The following is a 12,748-nucleotide window of genomic DNA, read 5'->3' on the forward strand; positions in this document are numbered from 1 at the left end:
TATAAGTTCTATGGCAGCTAAAAGTGGCGAGGTCATTCTCTATAACATTGGAAAGGGTGCGGTTTGCTTTTGCAATGTTCGTACTCAGTGCGCCATTATCATTGAATGAAACTGCCTCAGAACTGTAACATGGCGGTCGTTCGAATTTTAAATTGTACGATGGATGTCATTTTGTTTGCAATGCACTTTTTTTGTACATAAGTTTAGTGTACATTCTTTCCAAATATTCACTACACTTGATGTTAATATCAGTCACTGTAGTCGAACGAGATGTTAAAATGTCAGCATCAAGGGCTATAAACTAAAACCCCGAGATAGATAGGAAAAAATTATCTGACTAGGCTCTGGTTCACCCGCGGCTGTAGTGCCTCTGATGATGATGATGATGATGATGATGATGATGATGATGGTGATGATGATGATGACTTGATTTTATTAGAGTTTTTACTTACGAGATTGCAATACGAGATACAAATTATAATATAAGTGGTGGTTGTTTTCAGGTGCGCAGCGTGTATTTCCCACGGGAGTTGCTTCGGCCGAGCTCTTTGCTGACCAACCTAGTGCTGGACGACACGCGCGCCCCCAACCCGCACCTCGCGGCTACTTGCGACCACATCTTCGCCTACATCAGCGACACTGTTACCCCAGGTCATTTACACATTCTACGTATCTCAAATACAAAGATTCTGTGAGCCGGCTCAGTGTTTAGATCATTCCAATTATTTAATGAGACTGTACTTTTGGCTTTTAATATTAATAAAAAGCTTTATATGTCTCAATATTAGATGTAAAAAACGATAATAGTGCTCTCTTGTAAACATAACCACGTGTGAAGTTATCTTTGATAAAAAATACAAAGTTATATTTGCCAATTTTGTATAGCAAAAATTAGCAGCTTTACGATAAAATGCAAATGTTTACTTAATATATCGTTGCTTCATAAATACATATGTGGTAAAGCTGAGAGGTATGTTCGCAATATCGTCCTAATGATACGTTGTGTACGTTATTCATACTCGTACTGTTAGGCTTTAATGTTCTTGTACCTTGATGAATCACATTATAATGCGTAAACGCAGATTTTTTGGGAGTTTAACTTTTATATATAAAAATCTGATGACTTAACACAAGCTCCACTGTCTTATAACATCTATAATATTGGATATTATTGTTCAACATTAGTAGAGTCTGCAGTGACCAGGCTCTAGTAGACTAGTGCTAGAGAACAAGAGAAGGCAGTAGTTACCTAAAACTATTCCGAGCAAAGTGACGCAAGACTTTTATATCGAAAGAGATTACTTAAACCATTTTAATATGAACATAAAAAGTTTCTCATATATATCCAGATACGCATTCATATATTTGATAAGGTTTATACGAAATTGATTTATATTTATTACTTGAGACCTCACCAATTTACTTATTAACCCGAACCTTTTAAGGCGCCGCAATATTCGCCTGAAACTTGAGGTGATGTTGGTAAATATATTTAAATAACGAAGTTAATTAAAATGCTAATGAAACTTAAGTCTACATAAAAATTATTTAAATAATTATAAAACAGAGAAGTCAATTATTAAATAATTTTATTTACTTAATAAAGATTTCAAAATATCTGCTAAAATTGTTGCAGTAGTCGAAATAATCGTTTAGTAATCTTATTTAAAAGGCGCAGCAAAATAGCAACTATAAAAAATAGAGAAACTGCATACATGGTTAACAAAAGTAATAAAATGCCGTAGACATAGCTGGAATACCTCATACCAGTTTATCGTACGTGTTGCCAATTAGAACACACCTAACAACACATCTGTAGGCCTGAACTATCCAATACTTCTTAATGTGACATCTAAACCAACCAACTAATCACTACATTTTACAAGCAAGAACAACTTATATGTACGAGTACGAAAATATCACTAATAAATCATTTAATTGTCAAATTAAATTTAGAAAATGATTTGGTCAACAGTTAACTTATTAAAACTTTCGTAAGACATTATACTATATAAATTATAACACGGCTAAACTCACGTGATAACATTAGGTGTAGGCACCGACAGTTTCGAACCCGTTGGGGGTCCTTCTTCAACCGGCCGTGTTATAATTTATATGGTCAACAGTTAATAAGTTAAACACTCTTTATTCTTGCTTCTACGATGTTAAACTTCTCGCTTAGGTTGTTTATTCCGATATTTTATTTTTCTATCTTGTTGTCTCTTAATTTTAATTTTATTATATCTTAAAGTAAAACTGTGTTCTAAATCGATTAATTCAGACTTTTGAATATATATTAAGGTTAGAATTTAGAGAGGTTTATCTAAAACGTAAAATACGGCACCAATATAGTGTTGTACAATCTTACTTCTACTAATCTTATCTTATTAATATAATAAATGTGAAAGTTTAGAATGGATGGATGGATGTTTTTTAGAGTTTGTAGCCTAAACGGTTGAAGGGATATCGATGTAATTTGACATAGATGCAGGTTATAATCTGAAAGAACACATAGGATACTCAGTTTTTTTTAATCCTACGCGAAAGGAGTCGTGGGCGAAAGCGAGTAAGTATATAAAATGGATAACTTATGAACATTATACATTCTAAACTACTTGCTGTAGTGGGAAATGTCTTAATTTCCGATAAGTATACAACAATGATGTGCTTTGAGTAATTTTCTGATAAATAGGTTGTAAGTACGTTAATATGTTATGTACTGAATGTATACTGACATCGTAATTTGCGAGCCACTGGTGCGTTTCCATTTTCACCTTTTTACGCGCAAACTTGAACGAAACATGATACAAATGATTTAGTTTTTATGCAATATGTCCGACTTTAGATTCGTGGTTTGACAATAGTGAATCTATAATTAATAATGAAATAAAACATAAAGATTAGTATTTTTGAATGTATTGAAATAACTTAAAAACTACTTAGGCAATTTTATAAATTCTTTCACCATTAAAAAGCTACCATTGGCTAACATAGGTTATATTTTTTTAATTTTACGCGAACGAAGTCGCGTGCAACAGCTTTTTAATAACAAGCTAAGATTCCCTTTGTCCTTCCTTAATGGCTGGCAACGTATATTCAGCTCATCTAAATGTTCTCCAATACACGATCATGGGCAATAGTCACTTAATTTTAGATAAGCTAAGGTTTACCGAATAGTTAATTCGTTATAGAGTACGATTGGAATGAAGTTGTTGGAACACTAACCTATTTTATATATGTATACATTTTACTTATTTTAGTATTGATTGCTACATTTGTAATACATTAACCGCAATACAACTCTAGAAAACCGCATCATTATTTACTACTTCTACTTGAATGGAATATAAATACTTTATTTATACTGCAACTGTATGTTTACAAAATCTTAATTAAACTACCTTCAATGTTATTTTCTTTTAAACGAATTAAAGGATAGTTTTTTTTACCAAACGTATAATTAATTAACTGTAAAAAAGATAGGATGTTTTGAACCCTTCCAAAATTTTAATACAATACTACTTATAAAAATTGCGGTGGCTGACATTGGAAATATTAATATAACTTGATTCGTACTATAAATATAAACAACTCTTAAGTGGATTCAACAGATTACATTTGGAGTTTCTAGTCTAGGCAAGGTGATAAGATTTTTGTACTTTATTGTGGAAAGGCTTCACGGTTTTAGTCTATGCTGTACTCTGGTACTCCAGAATAATGTGATTCAGGGTCCTTGTGCGAATAATACGCCGCAGACTTCACTGTTTACTTATATCCAGTTTAATTAGTTAATTAAGTGCGTATTGTTTCGTATAAACAAAAAATCATAAAAACCGATCTAACTTCGCTCTATTGAACAAAACAACTTCATACGGTTTAAAAAATTGCATAAATCAGCAATTAACATATATTGTACATCTTCATACGGAAAATGTAGTGAAGTGTGCTATTTTATTGGTATCAATCCACTTTTTACAGTTTTATTTCTTTTGTAATTAATGTAATATTATACAATACGAGTAGTGAAGTACATCATCTGAATAATTAGAACTAATTGTTCACTTGTCTTATGCCTTCTACACACTCAGTTTTAACGTTTAAAGGCAAAGGACTTAATAGTTCTTACTTTCTTAGATTTATCTGAACGTTCGCACTGTACAGAAACTGAACGTGTGTAGCAGGCTTTATATCACAATCAATTTATCGCAAATATTACAATATTTAGCTGGGACTCCACCGATTGCGGCTTTCTATTTAATTGACCGTGTTTCTCAACTTATATCCTTTATCTGATTTAGCAAATAAATTGGTAATCCGCCTGTTATATTTATCATGAAATATGATATGTATATTTTACTTTACGAAAGAATTTAGAGCATCTATAAACGTTTAACAAAAAGTTGCGGTAACTCCCCTGTTAATTGGAAAAATGTTGCTTACCTTGTCAAATTTCTATGAAACTAAACGCATGGAAAATAAGAATTTATTTTTCCTTGATTACTGGTAAATGGTTACTGAACATCCGCCCCTATTATTATATTAATAGATTAATACAACATACATAATTGTGGTCATTTATTATTTAAAAATACAATGATTTGCGGTATTGAATATTGCTTGAATGGGAACATAATCTTTTTTTTCATTTTGTTAATGTTTGTTGAAATAGTATTCAGAACATTTTAGTTTGCTGTAAAGACTAGGTTCGGGTATCATGTACTATTTAATTTAAATATCGGTTAAAATATTCACATAATAAAGTATGTATTTGATTAACCACAATATAAAATTTATTAGGATTTCCGTCGTATAAATACGAGTACATATCTTACTTTAATATCATTAGGCAAGCCTAATCGACTATCGACTGTGAGGCCTACTACCGTTAATGAGAAAATCAGATGCATTTAAAAGTTTATTCCCGTGAGAAGTTATTAGATATCAGATAACAATAGAACAGTAGTCAATTGTACATATGAAGTAATTGATTATGCGATTCAATTGTCCGTATTACACAAACATAATTGTGTTATTTGTGTCGATATAAGGTTTATCTCTTGATCAATTTTTAACACGCGAATCAACAAACAAACGGATTTCTTGTTTGCCGATTTCTTTCGTCAACTGCGAATGTGCACGTTCACACATTGCAAAGAAACTTATGAAGATTTTTTACATATTTCTAAAGCAATAAATATCCTAAATTTAAATACTGTTTTCTTTATCATATCTAAGCACAATAAGGACATTACCTTCAGCTTCTTTACATATTTCTTAACGCATAACGTAACTGATTGTCATATTCACATAATAGTTGGAAAGCCTTAGGTATTGTATGGCCTCTAAAATAATTGTTATGTTCTTGACACGAATTATTATCGCGGGTAAGTTGATTGTAGTTCGCGAGAGCGGCTGTTCACAGTTAACTTTCTTCATATGACGTAAGAGCGGTTGTAAACCAATTAAATTAACCTGAGATTCCGAGAAATGTTTTTTTTTATGTAACAAGATCGTAGAGTATTGCGTAAATGCGATGTTTTCATTCAATTATTTTCCTAAATTTTCTAAATCAGGAACACTTCCTCTCTCATTCTAGTATCAAAGTATGTAGCTGAAGTGATTAGTACTAGTTTACACTGATTTATATTCTTGTTTACAGGTATCATCGTGTACGACAGCCGTCGCGACAACGCATGGCGAGTAACCCACGCGTCAATGTATCCCGACCCTAACCTCGGTGAGATAGACATCACCGGCGAGAAGTTCACTCTAATGGACGGTGTCGTGGGCCTGGCGCATTCCCCCGCACAGGGACTTCTTTACTACCAACCACTCGCTACCGATAGGTGAGAAAAACAAGGAACGGTTATGAGAAACGTGTTATGTATTCAAAATTTAAAGTAGATAAGATATTTAACAAAGCGGAACAGTTCAATATATGAAGAATCTAGTCATTTTTTCAACATAATTTGAATGAAAATACAATGTTTTGGTAGTTTCTTTGATATTCTAGGTGTTTATGGTCGATTTTGTTTTATTTAACATAGGATAACTAGTAGAGGGCAACATCTATATAAAGAAAGGGAAACTATTGCAAATCGAATGATATGATAATTGAAAGCAGGGCTAGGGAAATTACATGATAAGATAATTTCTACACATTGCGCATGTTCACCGTAATGTACTTGGTTTGCATAAAAATGGGGACAGGAAAATTGATACTAGGTCAACAGTCATCATTTCAAACCTTCAGATAACTGAATAAAAGTAGATAAAAATATACCTTATTTTAGAACAATTGAAGTGACATAATTATCATTGAGACTGCATTCCTATAATGACATTGAAACTTGTCGGTTCCGGAAAAATATAACAATACCTACCATGTTAATCACTTTTGTTTAATTTCATTGTTACAAAATAAAGGTCGGACATAGGTACAACATATTGTGCTTACATATAATTCAGATGTTTATTTTATTAAGGCACCAGAGACAATTCCGTTGTTTTTTCATTGAATTCTTGAATACTTTCTAACTATTGTCATTAGCCTTAGATGTATTTATGCCCAAAGATATAATCAATAAAAGAAACTAATAAAATTAACTATGTCTATGTTTTCTGCAGATTATTTAGCGTGTCAACAGCGGTACTATCCGCGGGACCTCTGGCGGAGGGTGCGGATTTGCCAGTCAACCTCGTGGGTCGCAAATCCTCGCAGGGTCTCGGCGTTACCGTCGATCCTAGAGACGACACTATCATATTCAGCCCGATGACTGAAACTGCTATCGTCGCTTGGAATCCCATCACCAATTCTCACAGGTAAAAATAAACGAGTAGTTATTTTAAAGAGCGTTGGTGCTGCAAGTGCTTTTCGGACCGGAGTATAATTTAGAAATCCAGGTTCCTCCTTAATATCATCCAATGAGATTCTAAAAATGTATAGAGTAAGCATAGTTGTCAGTTCACATTTTTTCGCATAATCATCACTAACGCTATCTGTCGACAGCCTGGAAACCATATGTCAATTTAATTGTCAACAGGTGTTTTAATTGTTATTTAAATGTTTACATTTTATTCTGCTTACTTTATTTTAAAAAAATATAATAGTTGGACCTTATTATAATTTTTTAAAACATTTTATTACATGTCAATACAAGGACACGAGGTGGCGTACTAAACTTGATAACTGATATGTTACCTGTCAGATAAATTACCGGTAAAAAAAAATTGTTCACTATGCCTAGTCTATACATTTCTTTAAAGTCTTTATAATTGTCGTATATGTAGCCTGTTCTTTGCTTTTACATATCATGTGTTGTTCAGGTTGTTGGCGCAGGACGCAGAGAAACTGCAGTTCTGTGCGGAGGTGCGGTGGGCGGAGCGCGACAACGGCGCAGTATGGGCTCTTTCTTCGAGATTCCAGAAGTACTTCTTGCGAACTATCTCTAAACACGAGGTACAGACCAGGATTTTTATTTCCTACCCATTACGTAAAAATGCCAATTTATCATCACAATGTACGTCGAAAATTTGTCATAACAACAAACTGACGGGTTAAGTTGTAGCTTGTGTAAACTGCACAGTGCTCAATTTTGCTTACATTCGTAATTGTAATTAGTAATGTATTGTACATTTCGGCTGATCAGTTAAAATTGACGTCGTGCCTCGGATAATTCTCCATTGTATCCAATTCAATAATGGTTTTAGGAGGAAAATATATATTTACCAAAATCTTATTAATATGCATTGACCTAATTGAGTCTCAGAATTCATCCATACTCGTATTATGTTTACTTAAGAAAAGGGTAAATGATATCTATATTATGACAATAGAAACCCAATTAATACTTGTTTATTTTAATTGGCGGATTTCCGATGTAAAATCTATATTACAATGTGCAATGTAATGACTACTTTATCATTTACAAAGAGGTTATTAGTCTTTAGGGCTATACACACTGTGGACATCGTTGTGAACTTTTTAAACACTTGACAAATAAAATTAATGCGAGCATACTTAATGAATTAAGATTTTTGACTTGCAATATTCGTAGGCCTTGTCCAGAAGAAACTTATAGGAAAGTGAAAAAAAAAGTGTACACGTTTAAAAATATAGAGATGTATTAGAATTGTTCTTATCGTTAATATTTGTCTACCGTCATGGGTTATAAGCGTGATGCTTTTTATTTTACGGCATGTGAACCAACCCTAAATGCCAGTTATCGCTGAAGCCAACGAGGTCTCGGAAACTCCAATGTTATGTGAACTTGTATTCGTGACAACATTATATTATTGCAAAGCATCGCATTTCTGTACGTAGTTTTTATTATCATGACGTACGTAATGTATGTATACACATAAGTTAGCTATCATTTGTACTTACTTGTCCTTCCTCCAACTTCCAATTTGGAAGTTGGTGTTTAGTCTTGGTTTTCTATTTTTCGTGTTATTTTGTGTACCAATAACATAGATCATACCAACTTCATTTAAATCATTGCGATTATAGTCAACTATAAATAAATAAACGAAGCAATGATAACTAATTGAATTACAGGAATTACCAAAACAAATCATTAAACTGGACAAGTTAAAAACAGGATAAAGTCAAAATATATTTATGATTATGTGACATTATAAATATATATAATTGTAATATAAATGTATTTTTACAGATTAACATCAGGATAGTGCGTGTGGTGGACGGCGCCTACGTGAGTCTACAGCCGCATGTGCTGCGACGCGCTGCCACGCACTTCAACGCCACGCAATACTGAGCCAACAATTACACAGGGTCGTTTTAACCAAATCAGACGCTTACTAAATTCACTCTGGCACCCCTAAAGTAGTATGCCCAAATCCTATTTAAACGACCCTGCATTTTAAATGTTTTAAAAACCATATGCCACACTCAAATTCATTTAACGTTTACCTAAATACTTGCATTTAGAGTAAGTAATAAAATCTACACTAAGAGGTAGTCCCGCTTAAAGACTCTGAATGCAGCAGTTAGTGTAACACTAAATCTACAATTTACTGTATAATTTAATTGAATGACAATGAGTGCGGCAGTTATACTTAACTTTATTTTCTATAATTTTCATATAATCACGTCCGTGCATCGGGGTAGACAGAGATTTGATCCTAACGCCTACAAAATAGAAAGTAATAAAACGAATAACAGCTTAATTTCTTTTCAGTTTTAGTACACAACTTGATATTTGTCTATACAATTAACTATAACATTACAGTACTAAATCAAAAAACTAAGATCTCGATAAAAGAGGCTTTGCTATTCTCTGCCTACCCCATTTGTATTCTTATATGTCATCTCATTTCGTGTTTAAGAATTAATTATTTATTTTTTATTGCTTCATTTAACAAGTTTTGGAAAATTGTATCGTATTGTTTTACTTTCATGACCAACCACACTCAGTCTTGTTACTAAGGCAGTCCGTTAGTGTATCTATAGTACACAAAAGCAACAGTAATTGGCTGCTTAGGGATGACTTAAGAATCCTTTAGTATGGCAGTCAGTTTATTTTAGTTTACACTTCCAATTGTAAAACAATGTGTAACAAAATGTAACTGTCATGCTTGTTTCGGTACTTAGTGCTTGTATTCTCGCTTGATTGGTTTTAGGTTAGTTTCGTTTGACGTGGTTTTAGTCATACATATAAAATGTGATGCATGCTTATTTAATAATAATTTATACCTAATAAATAATCTTTATTATGATCAAGGCTATAATCCTTTACAGATCCAAACATTTTTTTTTTCCAATTAAGTCAATTTTATTTTTCGGTAACGTGTTCTAAAACATCGTCTGTTAACATATTTAGCCATAAATATAACAAAATGTAACAGGAAGCCAGTAATTAAAATGTGAAATAGATATAGATAATAATAAAATTATATTATGCCAGGTTTATACAAAATGTCTTGAAAAACGGCAGCTTGCGGATAATGTCGAATTATTAAGTTATTAAAATAATTTCAATAAACATGCGATTATTTTATTTTTAAATAATGTACCTTGATGTTGGTTACCATGACAATTGAGTGCGTAGGGTTTGTATTTTATAAGTTACCTATTTCTAGAAGAATTTATTTTTAACCAGTGAGTATGTACTAAAGGAAATTAAAGATTCTGTATTGCTTCTACTGAATGTAAAATTACAATGTATACTTGATTTTTTTTATTTTTTATACTTATTTCGTAATAAGCTTTGTAAATAGTTACCCTACAATATTGCTATTGATTTATTATATAGATACATAATGAATGTAATGGCAATTAAAATGTTAGCTCTCAATAGTACTTATAGTTATACACTAGGTGAAATGTATATCGATTCTTCATATGAATAAAATGTTGTAAAACCGTGAAATTATATTTTTATTAACTTCTCGCTTACCCCGTGACTACGTCGGCGTGGAAGTAAAAAAACAATAGCCTATGTGTTCTTCCAGACTATCTTCTACATCTATGCCATATACAGAGACCTGTTCAGCAGTTTAGGCTACAAACTCGAACAAACATCCATCTATTCATCTAAACTTTCGCATTTATAATATCAGTAAGATTTACTTTCTTGAAAAAAAAAAAACTGGTCGTCAGCCCTTACAAACTGGAACTGCAAAAGTCATATTTTACAGAAGATCCATACTGGCGATTATTATTCAATAATGTAAGTTGAGGACAACTAAAACTAAAATCTTTATTACGATCTTAATCTTGACGATTTGAAAGATTTATAGACGATAAATTTTGCACGAAACCTTATGCAAGAACTTATAAAGGAAAAAAGATATACATATATTAATTTAATGTTTTTAAAGCATAATTTCCTATTTACGTCGTACGCATACGGTACGTAAAGGATTCTTGAGATTAACAATGAAAAAATAGCGTCTTCCTTATTGTTTCCCTACATATAATATTGTCACAACTTTGTCCGTTTCTTTTAAAAAAAAAAACAAACTGTGTCTATGCACAATTACAGACTGTAATGTCTCTGTTGTAAATTTCATCCAGATTCGTTCGGCCGTTACGAGGTAGGTAACAATCATCTGTCCGAGCTGGCAATGTTTAATTATTAGTAACTAACTAAATATTAATATTACTGCGTGTTCATCATTACCCAGTGCAAATATTATGAGCGATGTTTACCTGCAAGACGCGACTCGCACATCGTGAGGTCGTGACTTAGCAAACATGTGGTGTTCCACTATGACGTCATTATCCCAAGATAGAATTCCCGATCAAATATCTCTTAAGAATAACGTCATATGGTATTAGTGTGAAGTAAATACAAGCTAAGATTGCGTAGATGATCTCTTATGGCTATTGGCTTAATGCTGTTAGTTCGTTAGCTTTTTCACAATAATTCCAAGTAAAGCTAACACGGGGATCCCCGCTGTACGATATTCTAAGCGGCTTAAAAATTATACTTTCAGTTAGTGATAGATTAAATTAAAACTTAAGGATGCTCTCTTATAGAACTTACTTAATAAATCCTGGGGATGTATTGTCTTTGTTTATTTTATGTAAGTAATTTAGCGCCTAACATAATTTAATATAATCATAAAATTATGATCATCCCTAATTTTAGTCGTGATTGTACGTGCAATTCATTGCATGAAATATTTCTGAGAATACGTTAGTAATTGGCTCAATCAGAATTGTCCTTTGTAATAGAATCGACTCATGTGTTCATGATGCAAAATTGCATTGCGAATTTGTTTAACCACAAAAAAATGTTTTTTTTATTTTTAACCTATATCTACTTATATGGTATTGGATTATCTGTGCTAACACATAAATATTTACTGTTATTTTAGAAAATTACAGACAATAACTTCGCTATTTAGATCTTACTAATCTTATAAATGTAATAGTTTATATGTATGTATGTATGGATGGATGGATTAATATTTGTTAGACTTTGTAGCCTCAACGGCTGAATGGATCTCGATGAAATTAGGCATAGCCGTAGAGGATACTCTGGAAAAACACAAAGGCTACTCACTATTATTTTTTCTTAATCCCACGCGGACGGAGTCGCGGGCGAAAGCTAGTTGTTTAATATAATATTAAGTACCTTTACAGAGATCGTGATTATATGTTAAGTATTTTATTATTTAAGACAAATATATAGTCAAACGATGTGCTGTTGTTGTAATATTAATTAATTATCTCTATTGTTTATTCAAATACATTGTTATTATAAATATTTGCTTTAAATCTAACGTCATCCTGACAAAGTCTTGTAGCTTTTCATGCCAATAAGTGTTAAAACATCATTAACATGGTCATTAAAATTCTTATGATAGAGCTTTATTACTATAAAAAGCTTAATCAATTTTGCGTAAGCGCTAATAAGCTACTGGACCTACATAAATTGCTTTTTAGTACTTTCGAAATAAAATTAATTGTGTTAAGATACAAAATGACATTATAGAAAAGTAATTCAGAATGTGATTATTAAAAGCACAAATGCATATTTAATAGGTTATAATTTGTGCTATCACTTAATTTTTTATACAATAAAAAGGCGAAATAACCTTTCTGACAGGTACTATAGTATAGAAATAATGTCGAAAGTTAGGCATGAAACAAATTGGTTATTCGGGTTAACTATGCATCCTGTGATTGTCAATTGTTTCGCTACGCTATCGATCGATTTTTTTAGCAGTCATTGACTTTGTCAGTTTGTTGTTTACTAATCTTGTGTTTAGTATAGTG

General features: G+C 32.2%; 1 protein-coding gene across 1 annotated transcript in view; it reads left to right on the forward strand.

Annotated features, from left to right (window-relative positions):
• Nucleotides 1–10,391, forward strand: part of LOC106107332 (protein yellow-like) — a 30,376-nt gene extending 19,985 nt beyond the window's left edge. Inside the window, exons 4-8 of the mRNA XM_013288146.1 lie at nucleotides 504–651; nucleotides 5,660–5,846; nucleotides 6,628–6,822; nucleotides 7,327–7,459; nucleotides 8,676–10,391. Of these exons, the coding sequence (XP_013143600.1) occupies nucleotides 504–651; nucleotides 5,660–5,846; nucleotides 6,628–6,822; nucleotides 7,327–7,459; nucleotides 8,676–8,777 (765 nt within the window). The 3' untranslated portion in view covers nucleotides 8,778–10,391. The remainder of the gene's footprint in view (nucleotides 1–503; nucleotides 652–5,659; nucleotides 5,847–6,627; nucleotides 6,823–7,326; nucleotides 7,460–8,675) is intronic.
• Nucleotides 10,392–12,748: the final 2,357 nt, after the last annotated feature.

The sequence above is a fragment of the Papilio polytes genome, unplaced genomic scaffold (assembly GCF_000836215.1).
Source record: "Papilio polytes unplaced genomic scaffold, Ppol_1.0 DF822067.1, whole genome shotgun sequence".
NCBI classification, from domain to species: Eukaryota; Metazoa; Arthropoda; class Insecta; order Lepidoptera; family Papilionidae; genus Papilio; species Papilio polytes.